This window comes from Pieris napi, chromosome 1 (assembly GCF_905475465.1).
Source record: "Pieris napi chromosome 1, ilPieNapi1.2, whole genome shotgun sequence".
NCBI lineage: Eukaryota > Metazoa > Arthropoda > Insecta > Lepidoptera > Pieridae > Pieris > Pieris napi.
In genome coordinates this window covers 1,531,498-1,549,707 of record NC_062234.1, presented here as the reverse complement: position 1 = coordinate 1,549,707, position 18,210 = coordinate 1,531,498, and the positions used below count along the sequence as shown (strand labels likewise).

General features: G+C 33.2%; 2 protein-coding genes across 2 annotated transcripts in view; one reads left to right on the top strand and one right to left on the bottom strand.

The window, feature by feature from the left end:
- Positions 1 to 8,552, top strand: part of LOC125063158 (alpha-mannosidase 2) — a 21,023-nt gene extending 12,471 nt beyond the window's left edge. The window contains exons 14-20 of the mRNA XM_047669426.1: positions 368 to 545; positions 1,627 to 1,785; positions 2,902 to 3,054; positions 3,772 to 3,894; positions 4,604 to 4,795; positions 5,734 to 5,847; positions 6,205 to 8,552. Coding sequence (XP_047525382.1) covers positions 368 to 545; positions 1,627 to 1,785; positions 2,902 to 3,054; positions 3,772 to 3,894; positions 4,604 to 4,795; positions 5,734 to 5,847; positions 6,205 to 6,363 — 1,078 coding nt within the window. The 3' untranslated portion in view covers positions 6,364 to 8,552. The remainder of the gene's footprint in view (positions 1 to 367; positions 546 to 1,626; positions 1,786 to 2,901; positions 3,055 to 3,771; positions 3,895 to 4,603; positions 4,796 to 5,733; positions 5,848 to 6,204) is intronic.
- On the bottom strand, positions 8,546 to 18,080 carry LOC125063167 (dihydroxyacetone phosphate acyltransferase). The gene is made up of 11 exons (XM_047669437.1): positions 17,628 to 18,080; positions 17,290 to 17,466; positions 17,034 to 17,163; positions 16,115 to 16,318; positions 14,681 to 14,832; positions 12,701 to 13,190; positions 12,262 to 12,399; positions 11,790 to 11,869; positions 11,412 to 11,585; positions 10,688 to 10,836; positions 8,546 to 10,140 (listed from the first exon to the last, which is right to left on the bottom strand). The coding sequence occupies exons 1-11, from the start codon at positions 17,808 to 17,810 to the stop codon at positions 9,999 to 10,001; spliced, it is 2,019 nt and encodes a 672-aa protein (XP_047525393.1). The 5' UTR covers positions 17,811 to 18,080; the 3' UTR covers positions 8,546 to 9,998.
- Positions 18,081 to 18,210: the final 130 nt, after the last annotated feature.

Below are 18,210 nucleotides of genomic sequence, written 5' to 3'. Positions count from 1 at the left end.
GTTGAACGACTTCCTAAAATTTTCCGATGTCTTTTTTTCGCTGACGCTAAAGATATTTTCTTTTGCGAACTGTGGAATCGACTCCCGGTGGGGGCTTCCCTGGGAAATACGACCTCCATTTGTTTAAAAAAAGAACATACTCCCTCAAAGGCAGGCAACATACTCACTAAAATGTTTGTCCACGGCCGCGATGACTGCCCTTTTGTGTAATAATCTTTTATGTGCAAACTCTTAGCCTGTACTGATAGTGAATTAGTGATCTTTGTGATTTGTCACAAAAATGGTTCTATATTGAGAGAGACAAAATAACAAAAGAATTATTTAATACGTTAAAAATACCTAAATCTAACATAGTATTAATTTTTAGATATGGCACCCAAAAAATGACAGATAACAATAGTGGAGCGTATCTTTTCATCCCGGACGGACCCGCCCAACAGTTCAACTTGGACGCGTATCCCGAACTTGTCATAACCGAAGGACCATTTAAGGCAACACTTTACACCGCACTCATTGGTCCGAAGGCTGCTGACGTCATTTTAGCTGTAAGTAAATTCAAGTTATTGCCATGTGTAAAAAATCTTGCCAACGTAGTTTTACTTTAATTTCTGACTTTTAGTTAGGTAGACGCATTTTCGATGTTTTATAAGCTAAATGCTTTAAACGTGGCTCTAACAACCTTGATCTTGGTTTTAGATTTCTGAGTTACCACTTTTTCTTAATAGGCAAGAAGATGATCAGCCACTAAGCAATCCTTCGGGCAGAGACAATTTAAAAACTGTTACGTGACAGAGTTGCGTTGTCTTAATCAATATCACACTACGACCAAGACGCGTGCACGCAACGCACACATAGAAGCGCGGCATTCGCTAGCTAGGCGTCTGCGAGTACGTTAGCCCTCCGGGTCGTCTGCTCGTGGATCTTCAGTAGTTTTCCTAACTCTATGGACATAGAACAGTCTACTATAAAGCCGGCCAATCAGTGACAGCCTTCGAACAGTTAACAATTTTAAGATTGTAATTTGACGGTTTCACTTCGATAGATTACAATTTACCGAATAATAATACGTTAAATTGTTAACAGTACGTTGACGTTCACAATCTTTTGACATTTCACAATCTCGCGAGATAGATTACAATCTAACGGTGTTTACAATTTTACGGTGACATATATATATAAATGTTATGTTGGTTTGAAATTTTAGCACGATATATAATCCGCATCAAGGATTGTTTTTATCTATTAATCATTTTTTTCCACAAGTATTGCAAAAGTAAACTTATATGAAATGTATTCTTTGTTTTGTTTCTCATTTCTCAAGTAATCACAATGTGCCACTGCGAAGCGTGGCGGGGTAGAGCTAGTAATATATTTTTTTCTTCAACCGGGAGAGGCATTTTCTACTTTTGGGCAAATCATCTTCTATCAATCATTTCCCTACCTTCTGCCTACTTGTAAGGTGTATTTTGTTCTCCAGCTATACTATGAGTTAATAAAATAGGTTTATGATATAATAAAATTAGGTGACTTACTTTAAGAATCTAATAAAACCTACTAAACTTATAAAAATACTTTGCAAGCTTAAGAAGACTTCTGTTGCTGTACTCACTTTGGTTCACTCCCCAGGTGTCTGTATACGACAACCCCTCACTGAAGCAAAGTGAGGTGGAAGTGACCAACACATTACTCATAGACCCACATGTGGATGACTTGGAATTGGCCATGCGGTTCTCTACAAGTATCAAAAATGGAGATGTCTTCTATACTGATCTTAATGGGATGCAGGTAAAATATATTGTGTAGTAAATAAATTTAAGAATTAAAATCACATTCACAGTTTGCTATGTGTATTTTGTTTGCAATGTGTGTCAGGCATTGACAGAACAACTGGGAAAATAATAATTAAAAATAGAGTAAAAAGTATAAATAAAATTAGATGTAAATATAAAACAATTTAAAGACACGTACACCACATAACTGAAGTGGAAGTGGACGGGTCATATGATGTGAGAAAAGAATAAATGGAACAGAATAGTATCGGAGTGGTACTTATAGACTACAAGCCCATAGAAAAAAAAGGGTGCGTGTACTTATGTACGCGCGTAAGAAGTTATACTTCTTTGGCATTATTAAAAAGTAGTTTTTGATTGCATGCAAATAATTAATTACAATTAATTAATCAAAGACTGGAAAAGGAGTCATTATAGTCAATAAATGCAGTTTACATTTGAAAAATTCAATAAATAAATATTTATTATTATTCTCTTACATTAAGTGTAACATAAATTTTATTATAATTCGAATGTTGTTTTTAAATTATGTCCAATGCCGTAGCATCTTCCGTGGGCGACTTCATTCTGTTAAATTTGTGTCTCGGCGCGCGCGCATCGTAAAATTTCACTCTCATCAATTTTTCATAACGCGTCTAAAGAAGTATAACTTCAAAAATACAAGTGAAATGAACCAACGTGAATAACGCTTAGAAGGCTGTTACTATATCAGAAAATAACTCTGAGCACTATGCCGTCATTTCTGACCGGTACATGTGAGTACGTGAGTGAATGGAATTTCTCAGGTCTATTACGAATTGGGAAACGAAAGAGAGGCTGGCAGATATGAAGAAAACATTATGATATAAAAAAGGTAGCGGGACCAATGTAACCAAGAAAAAGAGAAGGACAGCAATAGGTAGACGATATAAAAGAATAGGAGGCACGACTTGGACAAGAAGAACGAACATTAGAAAAAATTTGAAGTAGCTAGAGGAGGCCTAGGTCCCAGGACACGCATCACCAAAACTGACGTTTATGTTCTATGGTTAATAGTTAAGAATAAACTTTGATATTGCTGTTAAATCAAATTAATTTGGAGTCTTTTTAATTGAATTTAATAATATTTTAGATAATAAAACGGAGGTACTTCGAAAAATTACCGCTTCAAGCCAATTTCTACCCACTTGGATCGAGCGCGTTTATTGAAGACGAAAGCTCTCGTCTTACCATTTTAGCGTCTACGCCCCTTGGTGTAGCGGCTTTGCAGTCCGGACAGATTGAAGTAAGAACATTTATTTATTTCTTTCTTTCCTATTCTTACAGTATTAGGTATACTAATGCAATAGAAATTTAATAATACAAAATTGAAACTAAGAACGTAATATTAAATAAACAAAACCTTTTATAAGTAATTACGAAAAATTGTTAAAATAAAATAAAAAAGTAGTAGTTTAGTAGTGTCCTTCCCCTCTAACTTGTTGTATCCCACAACATTTTTGAACAGTCACAATTTTTTCTTATAATTTTATATAAGTTCTTATAAAAAAAATTTTCGTAATTTCGCGAATAAGTTTGTGATCGTATAAAGTAACTACACAATTAGCGATCACTTTCAAGCAACTCATACGAGAAATAAAATACTAAACTTATTAATTATTATTATTATTATAATCTTATTTATAAAATTCTGGTGTCACAATGTTAGTTACAATACTGCTCCGAAACGGCTTGACCGATTTTTATCAAATTTTATAGTCATATTCAGTAGGTCTGAGAATCGGCTACTATCCATATACAAAAATACATACAAACCTTAATTGTCACCCCTATACGATCAACCCCTATTCTTTATAATAGTAGATAGTTATTTTTATTGAAGTAACAAAATGATTCCTAGAAATAATATACATGGCAAAACCACGTTTGCCGGGTCAGCTAGTATTATATAGAATTGTAAAAAAATCTATTAAAAAAAATCTATATTAAAAACTTTCCATAGATAATGCAGGACAGACGACTCTCCCGCGATGATAACCGCGGAATGAACCAAGGTGTATTGGACAACGTACGGACGAGACATACATTCAAACTTATTGTAGAACATGCGCATACGCCGTGCTCGGTGAGTACATATAGAATACCAATAGAATACAAATACAATTATTTCATTTTAACTTATTACTGTACTACTATGTAGTACTAAGATTATTACAGAATTTCATTAATTGTAATAGAATTATTAGTATTACTATCATTGTTATCGTTACTATATATTTTTGTTACTAATGGCTTCGAATCTCTTCGGATCAACCGTGGTAGGGACAAGAAAAAGATGGCGCGTAACCGAAAAATGTGACAAATGTGTGCAAATTTTTTTCCAACGCCGATAAAGAAGTTTGACTTCAAAAAGCAACATGGCGCGTAACCTGCTACAAAATTTCTCCCATATGTCGATAAAGAAGTTTCACTTCAAAAGATGGCGCGTAACGGAAAAATGTGACGCGTAACGAAAAATGTTACACTAAATTTTTTTCCAACCCTGATAAAGAAGTTTTCACTTCAATAAAATTGTAAAACAACACAAAATTTTGGCAATTCGACCATTGATCTTTGGATGGTATCCGATGCGGTCCGACAGACTATCTTATCGACTAATTTGTATAAAAAATTTAAAAATCAAGATATGCAAGTTCTGTTCGGATGAACGTCAGAAAATTTACTCTAAATTGACTGCCAGTTTCCATAACATAGAACGAATGACAACTGTCAAAACGCCATAACCCCAAGTATATGTAAGGAGCTGCAATAACCTGGCTTTAACTCTCTTTCAGCATAAACCGTTTGACCACCCAAGCGGGTACCTCACACTCGGAGCTCATGTCTCCCAACAGTGTTTACTTCAGCCCCTCATAACAATGCACTACACGGCCAACGAGAATTCGCCCAGGCCGAGCTATTCGCGATCCATCACAAATGCCGCTGACGTCATACTCGCCTCCTACCGGTCGCATGTTGCTGTTAAGGTAATAAAGGAATTTCCACATATCATGGTCTCAAGCGTGTGCTTGATACCAACACACACACCCTCTCCCAAATACACACACACACACACACATACAACTCTATTTCTGTAGGAATCTAGTTGACTGTTCATTAGTTTTTGTTGCATATTATTGCTCATATATTATGTACTTTTTTTGGTATGACTTATACATCACAGGTTCACTTGGCGATTAAAAAGAGTGGCGGATTGTTTCTTGCCAGTTCTTCTTGCACGCTCTACGCCCTTGACTTACGAACTGGTAGTAAATGTAAATTTACAATTAATTTAACTTTTTTTCTGACGTTCATAAGTGTACTTGTTTACCTATATGAATAAAGATATTTTGAGTTTGAGTTTAACTAGCTTGGAAACCAGTCTCCCAATATCTTCTTAATTGTAATCGTACTGTTTGTTTCAAATGTTATATGGGAGAAAATAAAGAATTATTATTATTATTTTCAGGCCAGACATTTCTGTATCTTTCGTTTATGAGATCTTTCATTTAGATAAGACACCTGTAATCCTAAGAGTCTTTTAACTAAATATGATGCCGTCTCTTTCTTTCAAATTATGGCAACCCTGTGATGAAAAGAAACAGAGTTCTTTCGTCTTTCTTTCAAATTATGGCAACCCTGTGATGAAATGAAACAGTTCTTTCGTCTTTCTTTCAAATTATGGCAACCCTGTGATGAAAAGAAACAGAGTTCTTTCGTCTTTCTTTCAAATTATGGCAACCCTGTGATGAAAAGAAACCGAGTTCTTTCGTCACTTTCTTTCAAATTATGGCTGCGTTGTGATGAAAAGAGACAATTGAGTACTTGGTTGATTGTGTTTGTTATTTAGAAATGTTTGCTTGTGTTAAGCGATATAGACACAATATGCTATATAATTAGCTGATTCCCGTAATATACCTTTCAGAATAAGGACGGATCCGTCTACCACGGTATGGGTTTGACGGTACAACGCGTTCATTTGGACACGTGCTTTGGTAACACGGCCATTTCCAAGTTTTACCCGAGTGGCGATGGACAAGTAAGTTTCATTGAATTTATTCATAAGTTCATCATTTTACACACAAAATATGACGTCACAAATTATACACACACACACACACACATCATATATAATCTTAACAATTTCGAACTAGCCAGGAAAAGAAAAACTAAATAGAAATTTAAACCTCATTGAGAGCGTAATACACAAATTTGTAATTTATTTATACTGTAATTTAAACATAACACTTATTACTAACGAAACACACAAATAATAATAATAAAAAGAAAAAGAATGTAATAATAAAAGTAGAAAAACATAACAGTAAAGAAGTCTTGGAAGATTGTGTGTAAAAGTATATAGTGAATGAAATAAATAAACAATTTTTTTTCTTAGGTACAACTCACAGATATGGTAGACGTCCAACCGGACCGAGTATTTGACAGTTCACTCACATTCCTCCACATTCGTTCACCCGTTCCTGACGCTTCACTCGTTCTCTGCCCCATGGAGGTGCGATCGGTATTCATCAATTATACTCTGAAGCACGGCTGAACGAGTGAACGATTGACCTGTGAGTATTGAATTGTCACGTGACTAAAACGTGTTGAATTATTTGTGTTTGTAATGATCTTTCAATCATTGTCATTGAATTTTGTGTTATATAAATTGTTTAAGAAATATAAACTAATCAAAAAAGTGCGTTCTATATTAGTATTTCATTATAAAATACGTAGTTACGTCAATATTACTCGACGCCGGAAAATGTTCCATCATGAACCCAAAATTTTTGCTGACACTGAAAATAAATACACTACTTAAAGCTAAGTATTTAATGTAATTGAACATAATAACTGATATCTTGAGTAATAAAAATATCTTAGTGGTTAAGCGTCGTAATATTAATGTTTCTGGTGTAATTAATGCAATTTCAAATGTTTATTCCTGCATTTTACAGAAAGCGTTTCGTACTAACGATTCTTTTTTGAGTGTTTTATAGTATAGTATAGGATTTAATCAAATTTGTCTTTATTTGTATATATTGTGACTATCTTTTTGTTAATATTTACTATGTAAAATAGGTATGTAGTTTAAATAACTATGTTTTACGAAATATTACACGGCGTGTATACGTGAATTTAGAAATAAGCTTCTTAAGGTCTCGAAGGATTGATGTTCCTCTATATGAATACTTCGGGTTTTTGAAGATGACTGCAAAATGACAGCATTTCTCCAGTCACAGAACCCATTTGGTTTATAATAATTGTCTGTGGAGGAAGGGTAGTACAGTTCCTGCAACCTATAGGCAGTCTACCAGTCAAACAACTGGCTGGCCCGAAGTACCCAAGGCCGAGATATGCTTCTTCAGTCGGCAACTCATGTCTCAGCGTCATGGTCAGCAAGGAAACATCTGGAGCGCACAATCTGTTTCCACCGATTTCTGTCCAGCGTTATAACATTGTATAGTTTTGAGGACGATGAGTCTTTCAGTTGATCATTCCATCTGGTGGGTGAACGTCACGTGATCTTTTACTTTCTGTGTTACCAACCACAGTTCCTCCAAGATATATGATAGAATTCACTGTCGGCTGCATACAGGCGAGTCCGTATGTGGAGTTGGGTCAGAAACGATGTATTGGTGCGCTTCGAAGGCCATGATATTCTTCATTCGCCAGCAGAACCTAAAGTATTTTGTCTTTAGCGGTCGTAATAATTTTGTGCGCGTTCAGGGTATGATCCGTCACTGGCGATTTTCTCAGAATATTACTAATCCAATTTTGTTCGGCAGCAAAACTAGGAACTTAAAAGACAGGTAGCATTTACTAAGATACGATTTTGTATTATAAGTTTATTTATAAATTATGTTGTACTCATAAAGTTTTTAATCAAGCATTAAACTCAATGATTATTTTTAAATCATATTATTCACTCGCACATGACACGCTATAATGTTGGACTACCTTTTTTATATATTTTTATTATTATTGTGTAAATTATATAGGTGTTACAGTGTAGTAGGTTTTACGATGACGATGGTAGAGTTTTGATTAATGATATCATAATTGTATAAATCATAACAATCAAATATTGAGTATTTACAATTTTCTTAAATCTAGAAATAAAAAATAATAATTAAAAATTAATAAAAAGAAAATTAAATCAAAGCTTGGTCTCCGGGCAGTGTGTTAATGCTGGCAGAATTTCCTAGCTGTATTGCGATACTTCTTCGTTAAGCGAGGAAAGTTCCAGTTCTGGAGTCACCGGTACTAACTACCAGGCGCCAACTTAAATCTTTAAAGTACCTCTTGTGCACTTGAACCCCACGGAATAAGAGTCGCTACTCCCAAGGGAATATATTCTTATTGGTTACACAATTTGACTTTTGTCTGACTTGATTTATCGTATGCCAACTTATACTTTTGCACCATCATTGTCTATAGGCGTTAGAATTGTATGAAATTAAAATGTATTTTCGTCCAATTAGTTTAATGTGCACTGTTAACGTAGCAAGGAAATTTTGATAATAAATTCAAAATTATTAAGATAAAATATCATTACGTCTTACATTTATACATAATTACGTCTTTCGCGGGAAGACGTAATTTCGATTTGCGATAGAGATTTAGCAGTAGCTATACCTAACATTCAACTGGAAATCCAAAATTTTCTTGCTTGCTGTTCAATTTTATTATTTTTGTGTATATATGATTTGTATTTTTTTTGTAAATAAAAAATCTTTTTAATATTCGTTTTATTTATTGAGAGGACAAGTAATACACGTCTTATACAAAGAATACATTTGAACTATCACAGGTTATTAAATTAATTTAAATTATAATAAAAAATAACAGTATTTGGCTCTATAGTGGCACAATCTATAACAATTAGAAAAAATTCTAAGTTAAAATCATATTTAATCGTAGATTCAAAACTTTTATGAAATGTTTCCTAATGCCTTTGTACCTTTAATGAAATTATAATAACAATTCATAATATTTCACGCGCGTGTCAACAATTTTGACAGATTAATGACAAACAGGTGATGTATATGTCATTATTCATTATTAAGCTCGTCATTTTAAGCTCTAATTAATAACAATTAAAAAAAGTTTAAAGTGACAACGTCATAACAAAACATTGATGAAATGATTTCATACTTTTATGAATAAAATTGTATAATGTTTTTTTAATTATCACTATTTTGTATGAATACAAAGAAAGAGTGTATCCTCGGACGCATAGGCCAATCGAGTGGGATAGCGATACATGCGGCGCAAGCGTACAATGAGCGTAACGGGACAATGTCATGTTTTTCGTGATTTTTTTGAAAAATCCATAAAAATAACGAAATATCTACAATTATGATAAATTAAATTACCACACCAGTACTTTAACAGCTATTAAACTTTGAAAAAAATTTGTTTGTGTTGAAGTTGATTTTAAGCACTATATCATAAATTTTAATTTGACATCATCAAGTTATCGGAGATATATTATGAGGATAACAACACTAAATTTTTCTGTATTTAACACTAGCAAAATTCATGGCAACAAATTGTATTAAGGTCTTAAAACTATTTAATGACCACTACCAGATTATCATTTTGAATTCTTTTTAACACAGTTTCGTTGTCTTAGTCTCATAAATTATTTATACCTTCATATTAAGGCATTTTTCTAATTTAAATACTGCATTATTGCCAGATTATTATTGACATTTGGAGGAAAAGTAATTTTTAATGAAAAATTTATTATTATCTAAGAAACTCGCTATAAACTACAAAAATATATGTTAATATGCCCAGCTTTGGACATTCGTGATCGTTAATTAACATGAAAATCAGCGTAAAAAATTGAGAACCGGCAGTGGTAGTCTGTTAAATCGGTACTAATTTCCACTAAATTCACTCCGAGAAACTGGCTTTAATCGAATATCGAAATCTATAACTAAGACGTCATCGCACGAAATCGATTTCGATTTAATTTTTTCAATATCCGAAATTACGTGTAATATAAACACAATACTGAAATAGAAATCACAATTTTTTGTGATAACTAATAATACTTAAAAATCGGACAGTTAAAAAAATATGTCCCAAATACCAACAAGCAGTCAAAAACCCTAACCACAGATCTTATTCGACACACTGACTTGATATAATCTGTTGTTCATATTGTCTATGGCTATTTTATAAACGCGCTCGTTGCGTTTGATGTACAATAACTGGGTTGCTATAAAAATCTACAGCTAACTTTGGCAAAATAGAACTAACAAGGCTTTGGCAGTTTTCAATAACTTCTGGTACGGCTTCGTACACAATTTCTTGTTGCCTGAAAAAAAAAATTATTCACTTAAGTGGTGTCGAATTTGTTTCCCGGATTCTTTCGGGCTAAGACACATATAAAAGTTAAAGCTAAATAAAACTAATTTTAATATTTTTACTTTTCATCTGGGCTGAAAATATAAACTTTATGATTACCTAACCTACTTTTTACCTACAATTAATAATACGCCATTGCATTACTGATTTCTGTTTGGTAAATTTCTATAGTATATATGCTGTATAAAGAATTTTAAAATTGTTCTCTTATCTGACATAGAAATACTAGCTGTCACTTGTTTTAATTCGCTTTAACCTGCGATAATTCGGTCGCAGGCAATATTTCAGTGTAGTTTCAATCCTCGGCTGTGAACCAACGGACTCTCTATGTGCGCAATTAACATTCGCTCGAACGGTGAAGGAAAACATCGTGCGGAAACCGGTTTGTCTTAGACAAAGGAGGCTGATTACCAACTTGCCTATTAGATAGGCATTGCCTACTAGATGTGAAATCGCGCCAAATCGAAAAAAGTTTTATTATATTTCATAAAACTTACATTTTATGCCTGAACAAGACGCCGCTGTATACAAGTCCCTGCAAACAGTTACCGGCTGCTTCTAGACTTAAACAGTATGGATGACTTCTCTTCTGTTCTAGCCTTTCCTGTATCTTCTTTAGTGCATGCTTGTGTTCACATTTTTTACACTGAAAATGTAAAAGATAATAGCAATATCTTCCAATTATTAACCGACTTTAAAAAACTTGATGCCTTCTGTGCCTGACACACGTTAGCGTTATAAAAGCGAACTATATGGGGCAACCCTGATAAAAAAACAGTAATAAAATTGTGAAGAAGTGCACAAACCCAGTTCAATGGCCTATTTAGACACACTTATCTATTCAGTGATAACGACGTAATCATACAGAAATACTTGGGGAATATGAATCATTGATTATATAGAATCTATCGTTGGACGCCTTATCATTTATGTACTATAACCCTATATTATTTCAAGAATATTTAGTCACATTTCACAAACAGAGAGATGGGTCGTTTTGTAGTACGAAGGAAGCGGTAGGATATCATAGACTTCTTATAATTATAGTAATATAGACCTTAACACCGTGTAATAAAGACGCTATTTCAAGACAAAATTATCTAAAATATAGACACTAATTATTCAAACAGTAAAACTAAAATCATAAAATAGATAATAATCCAAATACTTATTACGAAAAATTACTTATAACGTTTCTTAGAACATGTTAAATGTATTTACCTCGTTCATAACGTCCATACAACAAAGGAGCGTTGTAAGCGTTGGCAATAAAGCCCATTGCAACATGTAGCGCAACTTGTCGTTCGATTGATCGCCCAACCCGTCGCACAACAAATCGTTATTCACTAAAACCAATTTCGTTTGTATGCAGTACTCTAGCGCTTTGTCGAATGTCTGTAACGTCAATAAAGAAAAATATATCTTTATGCTAATTATCGTTTTTGTATCAATAATTATGAATTTGTCACAATATATGGCAACACTAAACCAGACAGTTATCTGTCAACATGATAAGACAGTTCGCGCCAAAAAGCACGCAAAACCTCATATCATGTAAATTCCTAATAGATGTTTAAAAACGTAATTAAAAAATCTTACCATCTGTTCATTCTCTTCTAAATGGAAGAATTCATGTCTCAGCAGTCTTCTAATTGAAATATAAATTGAATACAATTCATCTGAAATATATAATATTCGTATACCACATATTTACTAGAAAAAAAATTCCTAAACAGTATGTTTATAAGCCTCAAATAGACGAATGTTCTAAGGCTGAAATTCAGAGATATTGTTGTAGGACGGTCGAAGTCTAAGCCGAGTCGCGGCCAAGGCAAATTGACATAATTAAGATTCTATATTATTATTCTCTATTAATTCTATTGTTTTTGGTATGATAACAGAGAAAACTTTTTTACTAATCTGTGATGACAAAAATGTAAAATGGTATTTTATGTTCAAAAATAACTTCGGATCCTATTAACTGTACATTAAATTTAAATTTCTAATTGATTACTTAATACCACTGACCCTGCCAAAATGTTTAATTTAAATAAATTAACACACTACATACCTTTCCTTATATTATGTCTGCTAACAATAAGGTGTACGAGTGCAGGTGGTACCATGTAATGTAATACTGGGTTTATGTAGATCTGAAGCTGAATCACCGGCACCGCATTGACCATTGTCTCTGCTTTTAAGATGTGGCCTATAACAATACATTTTTAAATAATTGAAATGCGTTTTAATAGTAGTTTTTGCCACGTCTATGTGGAACCAGCTACCCACTGAAGTATTTCCGAACCAATTCGACTTAGGGTCTTTCAAGAAAAGAGCGTACCAATTCTTGAAGGGCCAGCAGTGCACTTGCGAGCCTTCTGGCAATGTGAGTGTCCATGGGCGGCGGTATCACTTAACATCAGGTGAGCCCCTTGCCCGTTTGCCTCCTATTATTAGCAAAATACAATACAATATTAGCAAAATACACGAAATCTAAAGATGCGAAATACCTTTCATCTTCTTCTGCACATCAGCCGTCACATTCATTAGAGCACTGGACACCAATCTCAATCTCTTCTCGCGATCCAACTTCACCATAGTTCTATGTACAATCAAAACTCTCTCCATGTTCCCTTTGACATCTCTTTCAAAAACTGAAGCGCCCAGGTTTTGAAGTACTTCTATCAACCAGGAGATTTGCGATTCCACTTCATTCTGTCCCAAAGCCCTGCCTTTGTACAGACTATCCATAAGAACTATACAGAGGAGATTCGTGATCGTGACCACCGCGTTCTCTTGCTGCAACGTGACCACGTGATCGGCGACTCTCTGAACAAGCCTCATCTGGTCATCTGTCAGTTTTTGAAGGTCACGTGGTTTGAGGGTCTCGGGTGATAGGGTGGAGTGCCCCAAGTAGCTTTTCAGAGACATTGGCGTACCCAAATTTATGTATATGTTACCAAAGTGGTCGTTGAGAGTGTGTAATGCTTTGATAAGACCCTGAAATTTGTTTGTATTAGTTTTTAATTAAAACAAAACGTGTGTGTACGTATGTACACGCGTTAGAAGTTATACTTCTTTGGCGTAACCAGATAAAAATATTTTCAAAAGTTTTTTTTGTAATAACCTTTTGACTAGATAACGAGAATTCATAATAAATTCATAATAATTATATATATATATATTGCTTATTACAACAAAATTATTTATCAAACTTCATCTGCGAATGTAAGATAAAAAACACCTTTACTACATAAGGTATTAACCCAGAATACAAAGTTACATGCCCTTTTTAATATCTCCATTAATTAGCATAAATCAATCACTAATTACAAAAATTACTTCGATTTGGAGGCAAAAAACAGTTACGAACACGTAACACGAGAAATTATTCAAGGTCCTACAAAATAACAGAACGAGATATAATAAGAGCTAAATAAATAACTTAGTGTTAACTTAACAAGACGCAATAACTGTTTAAACGTATTATATTGATATAGTAAGAGAAGGATTTTATTTACGGACTAAAGAGGACCCGGTCACGAATTACACGAACGGCTTTTTTTTTGTTGGGAAATCAATTTACAGATGCAGGGGCAACTTTTAAGTGACGTGGCGAGTGTGGGGTCGGTCCGTAAGGAGCTATGCTAACCCACTATCCGTCGATTGGTTATTGGCACACTTGTTGCATCATTTGGATTAAGATTACATAATCTCAGATTGAGATAGGTTATTGGCTTCCGGCGTAAATCTCAACAGCCCTATCTGGTCACTACGGGCGGGACGCAATGTTTCAATGCGTCAATCCTAGTCTAAGTCCGAAAAAAAAAACTTGTTTCATAGATTTTTAAACAAGAAATAAGATTACGTCGGCTTTGAGGCTAAACTATTATAATAATTACAAGTAAGACAAAAAATTATGATTGATTTGACGCATTTACTGTCGTTCAATAAGACATGCATAAAGTGGGATCAAAAAAATCAGAAACGAACTAGGAGAAATTTTAGGACTAATTCACTTACATAAGTTGTAGATACGAAATTCGGTTTGATAAGAAATATGTTTAAATTATTAGATATTCTTAGGAAATTTTATCACGATTATAAACAAAAATTTAACATTTTTATCGTTTTTTATTATCATCTAAATTTCTAGCTTTCGTAAAGGAAAATTAGTAAATGATAACATTTTGTTTGTAATAGATTAATGACAAATCGTATTCTTTATGTAACATTCATACCCTCGAATTGTAGACTAGAAGATCGGTATAATGTATGTATGAATGTTTGATACACCAAAACTAATGATCGGTTAGTATAGCCAAATAAATTCTTGTTATTTCCATTTCTTAAATATATTTTTTATTAGGAGGCTCAACTGATGTTAAGTAAGACCCTTTAACACTCACATTGCCAGAAGGCTCGCAAGTGGGTTGCCGGCCTTAATAAAAAATTCTCACCCTCTTATATAAAGTTAAAAAATATCTCACCCCAGTCGTCTCCTTAGGTTTGGGTACACCGAGATGTTCATACACGAAGAGGCCCTGCTCCATTATACGATCATAACTTATGTTGACAGGCACAATGGTGACGTCATCCACTTCACGGGAAAAATATGGGGCTAATGTCATGGCTAGCATTCCTGAAGAAGACGAGATGTTGAGAGGAAATCTTATAATCTTTGCAGACCTTTTTCGAAAACGAAAACCACAATAAAGAAAATAAAAATTGTTATTTTTTTACGTTATAATATATATTTTTTGAAATTTAAAAACCTCTGACACCATCCGAGCTCGTGAGACATCCAAGAAACCAGAGTATTAAACGTCTGATGTTCCTATCTAGGGCATATTTTGTTCTTTAAATACTATATATTTAAAAAATAAGTGCATAGTAACAATGCAAATCTCTAAATCGCTAAATCAGTCCGCTATTTTTATTCTGACGTTTATCTTATCGATAAATTAGATAAAATTCACGAGTATCCATATATGATACGAATATTTTACCATGTAGGCCTAATAAATTATTTTATTTTGTTCTTCTAATACGAAATAGCTATGTTATCAAAAACAACTATTGATATAAGCTATCATAAACAGAGTGAAAAAGTAAAATATTCACGAGCATCTTCATTTAAAAAATCAAGGTCTCTAAGTAACATACGACGCGTATAAAATTTAGAAAAAAGTATTGCTAATATCTATTTATATATGTATACTAGCTGCCCCCGCGAACTTCGTTTCTCCTTAATGTGATTTAACTTAGCCTACCTCTTTAGTACATAGCAACATGGAACATTTTGCTATGCTACCCCAGAGACTGTTCGGTTTTCTTGAATGACAACTTTTTAGGTTTTTCTCTGAATTTTACTCTATATAAACCTCAGAGTTCAAGTCATAAGATTACAATTAACAAAAAAAATAGGGGTTGATTGTAGTGGGGTGAAAATTAAGGGTTGTGTGTATTTTTATATGTTATATCATAAAAAAATAAAAACAAAAAAACTTGTCTAAAAAATTTAATTTTTTTTTTGGGGTGGACACCCCTTATCACTTAGGGGTTTGAAATATAGATAGTAGCCGATGCTCAGACTTACTGAATAAGCATAAAAAATTTCATAAGAATCGGTGGAGCCGTTTTGGAGGAGTATGGGAACGAACATTGTGACACGAGAATTTTATATATATAGAGATATAATTTTTATAAAAAAAAACCGAACACACAAGTCAATAACTCTAGATAAGTAGAGTCAATTGTTTCATACTTATCATGCATTCTAGTACATTAGTAAATTCTGCATTCTTTGGCCTTTTTCTATAAAACAACACTGTCTTCAGCTTTGTTTGGTGGGGTCGGTTACCTGCTTATCTGTTCGAAACATCTAATCTGAGGACACTGTATATAACACAACCATAACTAACCATACTTCGGTGGCAAGCTTTTATTGCTCCTACTCCTCGTGCCTTCCAGGAAGAATTCAACAGGGGCTCCATAGTGTGCCACAAGTGTGCGGACATACTGCCGCAATGTGGCTGAGTATAAGGGCGCCCCTGCAAGTGTCCTACGCATATAGAAAGCCCCTGTCTCACGCATCATTTGACCTACGACCGCCATTGTGTAGAAATCTGTTCAAATAGAATAAAATTAATGAATTTATTTTGAGTCTATCTATATACAATTAGACATATTAATCTCATTGTAAATTATACAAATTACATACATTTTAATTTTTATTTGAATTGATTGATTTCTGACTAATAATATTTATTAAAAACTTAAAGTTTAGATATTTGTGGAAATTGGCATTAGTAATAGAAGTAATATTTAGTACAATAACAATAAAAGTACACATAGTGAGAATGTCTGATTAAGAATTGTTTATGTGTTTATAAACAAATATAATAAACATAATACACATAGAATTGTATTGTCTTAGTTGATCTTGTGTACTTATTATTCCTGTAAAAAAACATGATGATACATTCTACTACTATTTATATTATAATATTAAATAAGTTTATTAATCATTTAATATAAAACAAAAGTAGGAATTCCAAGTGTTAAATAAACAATTGGTTTTATTTAATACAATGTATAAATAAACACCTTTTTATCTGAACAATGCAACTAATTTATGTTAAATATACAACATACATGAAGGTCATCATTCCTATACACACAACAGAAATTGAGCATTCATTTCAAATCAATAAAATTTGTTATGAAATCATAAGGCATAGATCTAAAAGTAAAATTTCTTTAAGTAATATATGAGAATACGACTCTACTATAAAAAAACAAATACCTAGTATGCCATAGTTTTTAAATAACTACACTTACCCATACCAGCGGCAACAGCTGGCAGCTCAATATCATAGTGATAACACAGGTATGTCATTAAACAGAAGTCCGCATAACTTCTGTGTGTTGGTAAAAATAATACTGGATTGTCACCCATTGTCTTTTTAAGCTGTAAACATATATGTTTATTAAACAGTCTCCAGGTAAAGAGAAATTATGAAAACTTACATAAATTTTACAAATTCAATAAACTATTATGGATTTATTGTATATGTGTAATGATATTGTAACAAACCTCTAAAACTGCAGTTTCATTTACAAAAATGCCAGTTTTCATCATGAAGGAAACATTTAGAAAAAAGACACCCATCCAGCGTATAACATGCATACGCTTATCCATAGCTATTTCTTCAATATATTTTATTACTTCTTTTTGCAAGTGCTGCTTCAATATATGAGTCCTTGCGCTTTCCTTAAAAGCAGTCAGCTGAATTAAGTATGCACTATTTCATTAACGTGGAAAAGTTAAGAACACAGAAATCTGTTTAGCTAAAGATGTACTGAAGCTAATGGTGACCTCCTGAAAATATTTTATTAGAGAGAAATATCAAATTAAAAAATTATAATACTTACAGCATCTAAATAGGAATCCAAGTACGCCGATTTAGTGACTAAATTTTTTATATCCTGTGGGAAATACTCTCGTTCCAGGTTCATTGTTTTTTTTGGAATCCAGGGCCGGGTCATAAATTTCACAATACCAAAGTACGTGTTGCGGGGTTGCAAGATATCCATAAAATCTATTTTGTCACGCATTTTCTTGATGTTTGAGGTATTACTTTAGTAAAAAATGCAAATTATGTGGCCTTATTTACTTTTAAACACATTGCTTATTGAAAACAAATCTCAGTTAATTAGGACCAACAGAAGGAATAGTCCAGAGACATAATCAAATATATATTTCAATAAGGTTCATTCATTGAAGTGAGGATAACATTAACACGATTATTTATTTAGTGCAATTAAACATTTAAATCATCCACACGTTTAGAAACTTGCGCGCACTCTGACTGACGTTACTTTGACAATCGACTTCCCAGTTCCCAGCCCACCGAGTATAGTGTTCCCATCTTCTTAGAATTGTCGAAAATTGACGTGCTGTTTCTAAAATATAGATTAATAAATAAATAGATTTCTACAACAAAAAATATTACGT

Excerpts from the sequence above, each read along its gene's own strand:
- LOC125063167 (XM_047669437.1), bottom strand. The coding sequence starts at position 17,810 with ATGCGTGACAAAATAGATTTTATGGATATCTTGCAACCCCGCAACACG. Across the intron at positions 12,400-12,700 it reads TGTGCAGAAGAAGATGAAAG|GCCACATCTTAAAAGCAGAG; the intron begins GTATTTCGCATC and ends GTATTGTTATAG. Across the intron at positions 11,870-12,261 it reads CAGACATAATATAAGGAAAG|ATGAATTGTATTCAATTTAT; the intron begins GTATGTAGTGTG and ends TATATATTTCAG.